Source organism: Lissotriton helveticus, chromosome 11 (assembly GCF_964261635.1).
Source record: "Lissotriton helveticus chromosome 11, aLisHel1.1, whole genome shotgun sequence".
Lineage (NCBI taxonomy): Eukaryota > Metazoa > Chordata > Amphibia > Caudata > Salamandridae > Lissotriton > Lissotriton helveticus.
In genome coordinates this window covers 371,564,906-371,579,070 of record NC_136072.1, presented here as the reverse complement: position 1 = coordinate 371,579,070, position 14,165 = coordinate 371,564,906, and the positions used below count along the sequence as shown (strand labels likewise).

Genomic DNA, 14,165 nt, shown 5'->3' with positions numbered 1-14,165 from the left:
TAAGGCCATTAGGATGCTGTACACTAAAACATGGATTAAGATCAACAAACTGATTTAGATCTTGGAAGAACTTGTCCTGCCATCACCTTTTTGATGGTCTTCCTGCCCGCTAGCTTGGTAGTCTGCATGACCGATTTAGATGTTGTCTGGACACTGGAGTGAAGACTGCCATGGTCTCACCGCCGCCGCCGCCGAGACTCCTACTCCCATGTTAAAAGTGGCGAAGCTGAAAGCAGTTTGGGATGGAGTCCCGTCAAGATTCCTGCCATCAGGGTTACAAAGTGCCTTTCTGCCGAGACAACTTTGAAGGGGATACCTCCAAGCTCAAGTTGCCAGAAACAAAGGAATAGGGGTGAAAACTCACAGTTTTTTGGTGTCCCACTGCAGTACACCATACTCCAGGTCACTCCTTTGCTGGTCCGAAACTAGCATGACGCCAAACAACTCTGTTGGCACCGAGACCGCAGGCAAGCTTTTTGTAAAATGTTCCTATTTATCGTGTGTTTGCTATCACTGTAGGCTCGAGTTTTGTGTGTGGCATGCAATATGTAACATGAAGGGACAAAACACATTGCCTACATATGATTGAATGCAAACATGACAAGTGTATTTATGTAGAAATAAGTTGTACTTATCTAGCTCCATGCCCCGATGTACCTCACTCCATCAGGACTCCACCACCAGGACACCACCAGCACAGCAGTAAATCGGCTCGTGCAATCCCACTGGCCTGACGGCAGCAGAGTACTGTGAGCCAGCAAGAATACTATTGCTGTGGCGGTCTTCTATACCTAGTCTCTACAACTAAAGACAGCAGGCAGACAGCCATCAGCTTGAGGGAGTACTTGGGATAGCCATCCTCGCGGGATGGCGATAAGACCCCCAAGATCTAAATCAGGCCCCAAGGTAGCAGATGGATGGCACCTGTCAAGGAAAGTTCTACCATCAATGGGACTGGTGCCGGGGGGGTGTGTTTTCACTGCTCCTGTTTAATCTATACAGCTCCGATCTTTTAACTGACCTTGACATGATGGCCTCTTATGCACCCAACCTGGGAGTTTGATCCATATCCAAGCTGCTTTATATGGACGACCTACAGCTGATGAGCAAGATAAAAGTGTACATGGCAGGCTTTAGCGCTAGTGGCACCCGGTGCCCCACGTCCCATCACCGCCTCCTCAGATTCTCTCCCTACCACCTCAAAAGTGCCCATCATCTCTCCTATCATAAGATATTGCTAAACACAGCGCCCCCCTAAGGTCAACCCCCCCCCTCCACATGCCAGTGCCGAGTGCAGCCACACAAGTCGCACGGCCCTAAAGCCGGCCATGTAAGTGTGCCTGTAAAGACTGATTACCAAGCTTATAGAGTATACACTGTGGGGAAAGCCCTAGAAATAAAGCTTAATAAGACCAAGGTGATTTTGCTTCGGTACACATCATGAAACAGGGCAAGTGGTTACTCAACGATTGCCCTATAGAAGAAGTATTCACCAACAAGTACTTGGGTTTTTAGCCTTCAGGAGTCCTTTGTCCTACAAAAGGAAAGTATCTGGAGAAAAGCCTTATCCCTAATCTTCCCAATCATACCTCTCTCTAAAAAAACTGCATGGCCCCACCTTGAGCCCACTTTTAGCTGCGGAAAAGTCAAAATTCCTACCTGCAGTTTGAGTTGATGCTACTGGAGACCCTCTTGACAAGAATGTACAAATGTGTATTTCATGTACCCAGATCTGCCTCACCAGCACAAATAAGGCTTAAGTTTGCCTAAGCTAAACAAACTGTGGCCAGTAGGCGGACTTTTTAAAATTCTGTCACAAGATTTGGACGGCTACAAATGACACCCTGTATTACTATGTATGGTGGAAATAAACATGCAGAAAGAAAAGGCATGCTACAAGAGATACTTGGATAAATCAATTGAGAACTTGGGCCTAGGGGAGTTCTGGCCTCTTCAAATGAGCCAAGTTGTGTTTTAAAAATACAGTGAACAAATATATCCAGAGTATAAGCTGGGTGGAAGACAAAAAGACTCTGGCAAAGCGGGCACATGGGTGGTTGGTGCTGTATTCGTATGCAAAGCAAAACCAAAGGGGATGATGGACGGAGTGTTGAACAATGCAAGCACTCACCCCAGTCAACTGATCTGAGTTTAATCCATCATCATTCTTTAGCTCACTCCGCCACCTCAGTTCAGACATGGCCATATGCAAATCAGTCTGACCCTGTGCCTCATGGGAACAGTCCAGCATGAACTGCCAAGCCATGTTTTCCCTGGACCGGAAAGAAGCATCCTGGGAACAGTTTCTGGCTAATCAGCCGTCATCAGCCAGGCTAGCTTGAATCCAGTGGCAAAGTGAGCAAGGGACACACGTCTGGGCATACCCTGCCAATTTAGCGCGAACAAAGCAAAACCAAAGGAGATGATGGACGGAGTGTTGAACAATGTAAGCACTCACCCCCAGTCAACTGATCTGGGTTTATTCCATCATCATTCTTTAGCTCACTCAGCCACCCCAGTTCAGACATGGCCGTATGCAAATCAGTCTGACCCTGTGCCTCATGGGAACAGTCCAGCCCGAACTGCCAAGCCATGTCTTCCCTGGACCGGTTTCTGGCTAATCAGCCGTCATCAGCCAGGCTACCTTGAATCCAGGGGCAAAGTGAGCAAGGGACTCACATCTGGGCATACCCTGCCAGATTAGGGTGAACAAAGCAAAACCAAAGGGGTTGGGGCTGGACTGTTCCCATTGGGTGCTGGGTCAAGACTGATTTGCATATGACTGGGTCCAAACTGCAATGGCATGGTGAGCAAAGAAACGATAGATTTAGGCCCCATCTCTGTACTGGGATGAATGTATGACATTGTTCTGCATGCAGTCCATCAATTGTTATTTTTGCATTTGTCACCCGAGTGGGACGGGTATGCTCAGACGGGAGTCCCGCGCTCTCCATGCCACTGGAGTCAAGCTATCCTGGCTGATGAGGGCTGAAACCCGAAACCGGTCCTAGGATGTTTGTTTCCAGTCCAGGGAGGTCCTGGCCTGGCAGTTCGGGATGGACTGTTCCCATTGGGCACAGGGTCAAGACTGATTTGCATATGGGTGGGTTCAAACTGGAATGGCAGGGTGAGCAAAAAAACTATGGATTTAGGCCCAGATCTCTGTACTATGGTGAATGTATGACATTGTTCTGCATTCTGTCCATCAATTGTTCTTTTTGCATTTGTTACCTTGAGTGGGACGAGTATGCTCAGACGTGAGCCCCGTGCTCCCCATGCCTCTGTATTCAAGATAACCTGGCTGATGAAGGCTGATAGTCCAAAACCGGTCCTAGGATGCGTGTTTCCAATCCAAGGCGGACCTGGCCTGGCAGTTCGGGCTGGACTGTTCCCATTGGGCGCAGGGTCAAGACTGATTTGCATATGGCTGGGTCCAAACTGGAATGCATGGTGAGCAAATAAACGATGGATTTAGGCCCAGATCTCTGTACTGGGGTGAATGTATGACATTGTTCTGCATTCTGTCCATCAAATGTTCTTTTTGCATTTGTCCCCCAAGTGGGACGGGTATGCTCAGAAGTGAGTCCCATACCCTCCATGCCACTGGAGTCAAGCTATCCTGGCTGATGAGGGCTGAAATCCCGAAACCGGTCCTAGGATGCTTGTTTCCAGTCCAGGGAGGACCTGGCCTGGCAGTTCCGGATGGTCTGTTCCCATTGGGCGCAGGGTCAAGACTGATTTGCATATGGCTGGGTTCAAACTGGAATGGCATTGTGAGCAAAAAAACAATGGATTTAGGCCCAGATCTCTGTACTGGGGTGAATGTATGACATTGTTCTGCATTCTGTCCATCAATTGTTCTTTTTGTATTCTTATACAGGCATGTTGGAGCAACCATTCTTAAAAGAAAACTATAGGATATTTGTTTGATAAATTTATATAGGACACTAGTCTAAGTGACATGGATGAAATGCCATTCCTGGAATTAATTCATTCATAATTCATTCACATTGACATCCTTGTTATGAGTGCCCTGATAATTTCCTGGTGCATATTGGGTGCAATAAAAATGTGCATCCTTCATTAAATTTTAGCAAGTCAGATCAACTAGGGTTCAAAGGAAGAAAAAATACTTGGAAAATATAGGGCATACAGATTTTGATGGACAGGTGACAAATATTCCAAGCAATAAATTCCAAACCCCTCAGGATCAGATTTTATTGGATGCAATCATTATTGCGTCTAAAACCGGGCACCTAGTAATTTGGCTCTAAATAACTAACTCTGATGAAATTAGCTTTATATCACTTTCAGCCACATAGTTTTCATAGCAACAAACCTTTACCTACTTCTAATCACCAATCCTTAAAACATATCCATACAGCAATGTAAAAGTCTGGCACAATACACAGAGGATAAACAAGAGCAGAAAAAGCTATGAGTGCATGAACAAAAGCCAAACTTCAGATTCCAGCCCCACCAAGTTCTACCCATCACAAGCCCATTACCTTTGCAGCATAAGCATCCAATTTCTCAAATTTCTTCAGGTCAATGGCCATAGACTTCAAATTTGATCGATCCCATGGATAAGCTACAAACAAGCATAGACATATTACCCTCTGGATTAGTCTATATATAACAAGATGCTGAAGGCTGCAAGAAAAAATAAGGACATTCTAAAGATGAAGGGTAACAGTAGCCCCAGTATTCTTGGATTGGTTGATCAACAAGAGCTCTCTATTCTTGTTGACCCATTAACTATACTGTACAAATCAGAGAGGCAAACTTACTTTGTAGGCATATGGCAGCAGAGAAAAGACAATATTATCCACAATTAAATTTTTCGGCTGACGTATATCTGTACAACAATGGCTGTGCATAGATGTTAGCTCATAGGACTACTACTTTTTAGTTCCTGCTAATTGCCATGAGCTCAAAATAGATTACATTTTACAAAATGCTGTTACTGTGGGTCTGATTTAGAGATTGGCAGACAGGGTTTTCTGCTACAAATGTTTCAGAGTACCCTGTTCACCAAACTGATGGTTGCTCCTCCCCCCTACTTACAGTCTTATCTACCATCAAGTTTTCTTCTGCAGTGGCCCCTCTCATTTAGCAAGCAGAAATCCCTCACCGTTGGTCGGAAGGAGATGGGGCTGACTTTGTAAGTACATCAGAACATTCTGCCCTATTTAGAGCGGATGGTCTGATGCACTTTTTTCTGTTGGAGGCCATCAGAGAAAGGCTGGAGATCCGGAACAGAAAAAACAAAAATGGCGCTCTTGCCCTGGTGAAAAATCTCTGAGTATCAGGGTCAATTTTTTTTATTTTTTCAAAAACAAACTCCCACTTTGACGAATGTCCACATGAAACATGATGGCGGAGTAGCAGAATCTCTGTGCCTTCATAAGGGCCACTTGGTGCCACCTTCTCTGTAGGCCTAGAGATCTCAGCTAGACCAGCAGAGATCTATAATTATGGTGGGCAGTGGTCTTGCCAGCATGGTGGAGGTAATGATCTCCGCTACCCTGAAGAATGACAGGATGTCTGCCAAAACTCTAAATCTGGCCCTATGTTATAATAGCCACAAATGACAATTAAATTATTCTAAGATAAACACCACCAGCAGTAATGAGAGTAAGATGTAAGTTTTACCATTAGTAGAGAAATTCACAACTTTGTAATAATGATAGTGGAAAGTAACCGACTTGTGTGTGACGCCTTCAGTCAATCTTGTCTTTTTAGCCAAACTCCATTCTAAATACCTGAATATTTGAAAAATTATTATGAGGCAAAAACCAAAACTACAAGTCCCTGAAAGCTTGGTGCTCTCAACTAAGACTGGTCAAATGCCTAAGGCTGGTCCCACTGATCAGTTGTACTATAGCTAATGCGTGCCCATCTTGACCATTTAGCCCATTCGAAACCCCTCCATCCATTCACTGGCAGAGTATCCACATCATCTAAAAATACAGGGCGTTATCACAAACTATCTTCAAGTAGTACTTTATGCACTCCAAAATGCAATTCACAAACCTCAAGCCAGAGTTCTCTGTTGTCACCCCTCTTATCTTTTCTATAGGCAGATTTCTACCTCAATGTTCGAGATCCCACACATAGGTCTAGGATTTAGTAGTAAGTGTGGGAGGAAGAAGAAGAGTTTTGGGAAAATGGGGAATGCTTACTGCTAAATCAGGGGAGAGGAGAAATTGAAGGCGGGTTTAGGGAGGGACAAGCTAATACAAAACACACACCCACATAAAGTAAGACCATTGCAATTCACAAACTACACATTTTAATATAGTAGGCCTGACAAAACAGGCAAAGAGATCCTCTAGACCAGACTTGTAAAAAATCAAGCCCCACACATAGCTACCCAATTGTACCGCAAAACGTTCCCATATAAATCAATAAAAGCAGCCAATGACAATAACACATAGGAAAAATATAGAATAAATTACAGTAAATAAGATTTTATTACAATAAATCAAACATTATTTTATATTTTTATGTGTATTCTTTTTTTAATAAAATAGTTATGAGTATTCTTAATAACATTTAATAAAATATACTGTCAATTATATTTAAATCAAGAAAATATTACTTCACTTGTATAAAAGAGTTTGACACTTTCAATATAAATGGTAGTATAATGGATGGGGAGGAACAATTAACAATTAGTTTAATCACAAAATAAACAACCATTGGCATAGCCAATAGGTCTCGCCTTTGGTACCTTTTGGCTATGTTGTAGAGCATTGTGGCTGCTGTGCATCATGTTGAAAAGTTATAATAAAAAGTGTTAAGTATTTTTGTTACCTTTATACAAACCAAGAAGGCATTATATACAACTGAACAACCTGATTAAAAAAATGTCTTCTAGTTTTTTTGTACTTGCACTGCTGGCAACTTCTTCCTGCCTGTTCTCATGCTTTTTTGCTATAATTTGTGTTTATTATGGGGGAGCGGGACATAAACAACATGGGAGTGGAGGTTGAAAAACAGTACTTTAATTAGAACACGAGGGGCGAACGGACAGTATGGGAGTATCAACAGATGCCACATTCCAAGGGCAGACTGACGTGATGCTTAGGCGATGTTTAGGTGATGCTTAGCTGGGGGGCTGATGCAAAATGGTGGTGGTGAGTGATGTTTGGTGCTCAGGTGGTGCCACTATATGGCGTGGATTGGAGGTACGCTGTGGATTGTGGATTTGTGGAGTTGAATTATGTTGTTTGGTGTGTAATTATGTGATGTGTATTGGAAACGTGTGGAGTTGAATTGTGTGGCCTGGTACTGTGGTGTTGAGTGAAATTATGCTTAGTGAAATTGTGTCAAGGCATGGAGTGCATTTATATTGATTGGTGGTATGTGGCATAGAGTGTGTTTATGTGGAATGTATTTGTGTTGCATTGAGTAGAGTGTAATTATGTGCTGTGTAATTATGTTGCACTGAGTGGTATTATGTTGAGTGTATTTATGTTGCATTGAGTAGAGTGTAATTATGCGGTGTGTAATTATGTGGTACTGAGTGGTATGTGGAGTGTATTTATGTTGCACTGAGTAGAGTGTAATTATGTGGCATATAACTATGTCGCAATGAGTGGTATCCTGTGGAGTGTATTTATGTTGCATTGAGTAGAATGTAATTATGTGGCGTGCATTTATGTGGCACAGTGGTATTATGTGGAGTATATTTATATTGCATTGAATAGAGTGTAAATATGTGACATGTAATTATGTGGTACTGAGTGGTATTATGTGGAGTGTATTTCTGTTGCACTGAAGAGTGTAAATGTGACGTGTAATTATGTGGTACCGAGTGGTATTATGTGGAGTGTATTTATGTTGCATTTAGTAGAGTGTAATTATGTGGGGTGTACTTATGTGGCACTTAGTGGTATTATGTGGAGTGTATTTATGTTGCATTGAGTAGAGTGTGATTATATGGCGTGTAATTATGTGGCACTGAGTGGTATTGTGTGGATTGTATTTATGTTGCATTGAGTAGAGTGCAATTGTGTGGTGTGTAGTTATGTGGTACTGAGCGGTATGCGGAGTGTATTTATGTTGCATTGAGTAGAGTGTAATTATGTGGTGTGGAACTATGTCGCACTGAGTGGTATTCTGTGGAGTGTTTTTATGTTGCATTGTATAGAGTGTAATTATGTGGCATGTAATAATGTGGCACTGAGTGGTATTATGTGGAGTGTTTTTATGTTGAAATTGAGGAGAGTGTAATTATGTGGCACTGAGTGGTATTATGTGGAGTATTTGTATGTTGCATTTAGTAATCAATCATTTGTAAAGCGCACTACTCACCCGTGAGGGTCTCAAGGCGCTGGGGTGGGGAATGCTGCTACTGCTCGGAAAGCCAGGTCCTAAGGAGTTTTCTGAAGGTCAGCAGGTCTTGGGTCTGCCGTAGGTGGATGGGGTGGTTGTTCCAGGACTTAGCGGTGAGGTGCGAGAACGATCTGCCGCCGGAGGTCGCTCTTCAGAAGCGGGGGACTGTGGCGAGGTCAGCGGAGCGGAGCTGGCGGGTGGGGGTGTAGAAGCTGAGTTGTCTATTCAGGTACGTTGGTCCGGTGTTGTGGAGTGCCTTGTGTGCGTGGGTTAGGAGCTTGAAGGTTATAGTCTTGTTGACCGGGAGCCAGTGCAGGTCTTTCAGGTGGGGTGTGATGTGGCAGTGGCAAGGGATGTCAAGGACCAGGCGTGCAGAGGCGTTCTGGATGCGTTGGAGCCGTCTCAGGAGTAGAGTGTAATTATGTGGTGTGTAATTATGTGGCACTGAGTGGTAAAATGTGAAGTGTTTTAAGTTGCATTGAGTAGAGTGTAAATATGTGGCGTGTAATAATGAGGCACTCAGTGGTATTATGTGGAGTGTTTTATGTTGTGTGGTGTAGAATTACGTGGCATTAAATTGCGTTTTGTGTGGAACTATGTGGGATAGTTTGGAGGGATATTATATAGTGTGGATTTATGTGGTATGTTGCAACATGGAATTTATTTTGTGCAATACCAATTGGCATTGTAAATGACAATGTTTTTTACCCATGTGTTATATATAGAGTGGAGAGGACATATATGGTGTGGAGAGGAATTATGTGGTTTGGTTTGGAATTATGCAGTGCGGAAATGTGTAGTGTGGAGTGAATGTGTGTTGTGGAATTATGTGGCATGGTGTGATTTGGAATTATGTGGATAGTTGTGTTTGAGTGTAGTGGAATTATATGGAGTGGGATTGTGTGTTGGAAAGATTGGAAGGGTTGTGGCAGTGTTAGTGGAATGGCAAACCCTACTTGCCACACTGGATGTCAGCCAAATGCATTACACAATTTGGTGAAACTGTTTTAATGTTGGGGTAAATTTTGCAACATTGAATGGAACACTGAACTTTCATTGAGAAATTCCCGCAAAAATGGTTGAAAATATTTAGTCAAGAAACAATACCTAAGTACTGCACCGTGGACTTGGTATCACTGTCTAAATATGAAGAAGTTTTATAAGCTCCTAGCCAATTTTATGTACAATTTTAAGTAGATATGCCCATTGTTCAGGTGTATAACATGTGAAATGTGCATATTTATTTAACCTTCGGGATTATGGAAGTTAAACAATTCAGTGGGATGTGGGAGAACTGCTTATATTTTGTAGTTAGTCTTGGTTTAAATCATTATTAATGTACCATTTTCTTCTTTACTGACTTATGCTGGGGTCACTTTCCTTTGGACGTTTGTTATTGTGTAGTTAAATAATTATCTTAATGAACAATGAACAATGCACGTGTATTGCTTGTTAATCCTAAAATGGTTACCACGCTTCACACTGTTCAAAACATGGAGTATATCAGTTTAGCGACTCTGTCGTTGCGTTTGTTGTTTTTAACTGCAACCCTACTGTGTCCACCGTCATTATTAGGCCGTAGTTCCCCTTGTTATTGTTAGGTAAACTGTCTCTTTTAATCCTGACAGCCGATCCTTCAAGGCTACAGCAATTTATTTAATTTATTTATTTATTTGCGATTTTATATAGCGCAAACATTACCCAAAGGTGTCAGAGCACTTTACATAAGCACCAGTTGCATTACATAAGGACTTTGGATTACACGAGTTACATAAAAGGTACATACAGCGAAAGTTGCAAATAAACACGTTGCAAGTTCACTCAAGGAAGATAAAAGACAGTAAAACGCTACATTCACATAGGAGTAGTAGTAAGTACAAAGGTCTACTACAAACGCTAGTGGTTAGACAGAAAAACTCTACAATCACATAGGAGTAGTAGTAAGTACAGAGGTCTACTACAAACGCTAGTGGTTAGAGATATAAATGTAAATTGATACTTGTATAGCGCACTACTCACCGGCAAGGGTCTCAAGGCACTTGTACGAATACCGCTGTGGAACCCATCCTGGCTTTCCCTGTGAGGTGTCCACTCCTGGGCACCCCCAAGGTGGAGGCCAGGCATCCTTAGCGTTGTGGGGGCCGTTGAGGAGATTAAGCAAGCTTTTGCCCAGAGTTGCAGAGTGGGACTCCATGATTGGAATAGGCACCTAGGCGAGAATTATCAGGTCGGTGGAATTTTTTAGCCCAAGACCCGCCGAGGCGGGGAATTGAACCCTGGTCCCGGGCTAGACCTCTGCATCAGGGTCTGCCGCTCTAACCATATATGTATACAAGTTGCATATTCACTCAAGGTTACATTTTATAAAGCGCTTATATATTGCATATTTACAGAGCATGAAATTTTGCCATCACAGGTGTGGAGGAATCCCTGAGGTGGGGGATAGCTGTATGGGTAAAAGGCGGGGTGATACAGGGGTTCGGGTAGGGGGAAGGGGCTGCTAAAGAGAACATACAATTGTTCAGCCTGATCCGCCTGTTGTGATGTTCCTCTGCAGTCCGGTAACAGCAGGTTGAGCTCCCCCCTTCCCTCCCCTGTCCTCTCCAGATTGCCCTTCAAACAATTGATTCTGCTTTCCCTGTAAACAGCCAAGGCAACCCCCAGAGTACGAAAGTTCATGCTATCTTTGAGAATGGAAAAGAGACAATCATCCTTGCTGGCTCTTAGGCAAGATAACATCTTTTTGTGTAAAAATAGATGTTTTTCTAGGCTTGCCAAAAGGAAGCAACATGGTCTACCCGGAACAGAAAAATTAACACAGGATGTTTGTTTGTAAGTTTTTTTTAACTTCATGTCCCTTTAACTTAAAACGCCTAGGTACAATTACTTTAGCCATACATAGAGCAATACGCCTAAACGTATGTAAGGTCAATGATAGAAATGCTGTTTGCTACATTTTACTGTGGGACAGCTCTGGCAATTAAAGCTATCTGTCATGGCTATGAACCAGCCCCAAGTTATAAAAGAGTGCTGATTAAATGTATGGGGTACAGTAGGGGGGTAAGCTTTGAGCACCCAACAGAGGGGGTTTTTGATAACAAGCATTGGCATAGCCAATAGGTCTCGCCTCTGAGCCCTTATAAGACTTTAGTCATGTAGCACATGTCCCAAAAATAATAATTTTACAATAAGAGCGTGGGTGGGACTAGGGGGCAGCAACTGGAGTGAGAAGTCATCAGCAGCAGCAGGAGGCTGAGAGAGGGCATCCACGGGAAGAGGGTGGGCGAGGGAAAAAAGCAACACTCTTCCAGTGGCCAGAATCACAGGGCCTCATTTATGAGGCCTTGCATCAGTTTTGCGCTTCCGATGCGCCACATTTTGTGACGCATCGGCGGCGTAAAACATGCCTCCTGTTGCGCACTATTTACAAAGTGACGCATCTAAGCAGATGCGTCACTTTGTAAACCCCTGCGCTACATTATACCTGCGTCAGGTATAATGTATGCAGAGGGGGCGTTCCCCCGCAAAAAGCCTCGTAATAGTGACGCAGTGAAATCTATGAGATTTCACTGCGTCACTTTTAGGACGCTGTTGCGTCAAAATCTTGCGCCTGCCTCACAGCAGGCGTAAGACTGATGCAAGCCTTTTCACATGGGGCTTGCCCCATGTGAAAGGAAGCATTGCTGGAGTTGCGTCACTTTTGTGACACACTCCAGCAATGCGTCACTTTTGCGCTTACAGATACGTCCGAAATACGGACGTATCTGTAACTCCTTGCGACATGATGCGTCATACATTAAATATGACGCATCAGGTATGTCGCAAGGAGTGCGCACTGAGAAGTGACGCATCGCTGCTTCCACGCAGCGATGCGTCATTTCTCATAAATGAGGCCCACAGAATCTTAAGCCGACACAGAGGGACACAAAAAAAAAGCCAACAGCAAACCAGCCGAGGAACAACTATTTTTATTACAAACTATCGCCCTGGACTGTGGACAACATCTAGTAAAACATAAATCCTTAAAGCCCGACTGGAATTAAACACGCCTACACACTAATTTCCAGTCGCGGAGATGGGAATTGGAAAACTGGTAAAGTGCTTGGTTAGTGCATTTTACCTCTCGTGGCCATTTGTAATCCCGCTGCATACAGGAGCATTAAACATTAAGGGGTGATATACAGACATATTTGACCGGAATTTCCGCACTTGCAAATTCAATCAGAGAACACACGGAGCTCTTTAGACCGCGGTCTGTTCGAATAGGAGGTAAGCGAACAACAGGAACAAGGGACACTGGTAATAGACTCTTGATCTAGATGGCAATAGAACGGTGTGAGTAAGTATTGAAGCGCTGAGTTCGAAGTGGCAGAATACGTTGGTTGTTGTGTATAGAGACCCTTCTGTACTAACGGAGCCACCCGGCCCGTTCATACTCGCAGTCACGCACACACGTACGCACGCACGCATCCCTACACCCCGAGGGCGGGCTAGCCCAGGGGTATAAATAAATGGGCGCGAGACCGCTCGTGGTCTTCGGCCCATAGCCATAGTCAGTGTCTGGTGTGTGTCATTGCGACAGTGTAGAGAAGGCCCCACTTTGCGGCCTAGGCACTTCACTTAACTCCTGAGTCCCGGCACTACATTGGCGACGAGGCGGGTCTGCCCACGCCTCGCCGCGATCGTCGCTACCGCTTACATCTTGCGGTGCTTGCGCCTCGGCGCTTGAGCCAGGTGATCGCGGCGCCCCGGGAAGCGTCACCCCACGAACCCACCTGGCTGCCGTTGCACCCGCAGGCCACGGCGAGGACTGTGCCGCCCTGCTGCCTGTCGACGCGTCCTGTGCGGCGCCCAGGTAAGCTCTCCCCCCGCTGGGAGGCTCAGAAGTCTGCCTTGCTGCGAGCTCCACCATCGCGCTTCAGCGCCCCTGACAGCCCTGCGCACCGCCTCCCGCGGCGCTCCTAACAAAGCTGCCCGCGCCTCTCCTTCAGAGAACGTCGGAGCCTGGAGCTGGTCCCGCACGAAAGGGGAGGGGGGCCGCATCTCTCTCAGCCCCCGCCGGCAACATTACAGCGGACGATCTGAGGGTGTGGAGGCAACGGTTGGTGCCAGCAAGGCCTTCCACGTGGCACAGATTACTGAAGGCGTGTGCCCCCAGCAGTGGGAACTTTCGCTAACATCACCTCACACCCTGGAACCACAGAAGGCCTCACGCACGGACAATACCTGCAGGTGGCTGACACGCGCATACCAGTCATGAGCCAACCAGCCCCTGTTGATGGCGCCGGGGCCCCCACCGCACAAGTCCCACAAGTCGCGGTGCCCCAGAACGCAGCAGTGCTTCCGGTCAACGTTGGCTGCCCTGGGCCACTCGCAGCTGCGCCGCCTGCACACGTCGGCCATGGAGTAGCCGCCCCCCTGCCGCCTTTCAGCGAACTCTCGTACCCCTTTACTGCAGCGGCGCGATGGCGGCTATGGATTGGTCGACTGGACCACTACTTAGTCGGCGTGAGGGAGACGGACGGCAAAGTCAAGCGGTCCCTACTCATGTGTTATGACGGTGACGAGCTATACGAGCTGTTTGAGACTCTGCCGGACAGGGGTGACGCTCATGATTATGACGCCGCCGTAACAGCACTGAACCGTTACTTTGACCAACGTGTCAACCCAGACTATGAGTGGTTCAAACTGCGCCAGGCGCGCCAGGGTGAGACTGAGTCGATTGATTCATACTACGTGCGCCTCCGAAAACTTGCTACGGCCTGTGAACTACCGGACCAGAGGGCGGAACTCCGGGCGCAACTGATTCAAGGGTGCAGGTC

General features: G+C 45.3%; 1 protein-coding gene across 1 annotated transcript in view; it reads right to left on the bottom strand.

The window, feature by feature from the left end:
* Positions 1 to 13,255, bottom strand: part of LOC144790799 (kyphoscoliosis peptidase-like) — a 694,354-nt gene extending 681,099 nt beyond the window's left edge. Inside the window, exons 1-2 of the mRNA XM_078665482.1 lie at positions 13,119 to 13,255; positions 4,509 to 4,653 (exon numbers count right to left, since the gene is read on the bottom strand). Coding sequence (XP_078521608.1) covers positions 4,509 to 4,653; positions 13,119 to 13,255 — 282 coding nt within the window. The remainder of the gene's footprint in view (positions 1 to 4,508; positions 4,654 to 13,118) is intronic.
* Between the last annotated feature and the right edge of the window lie 910 nt (positions 13,256 to 14,165).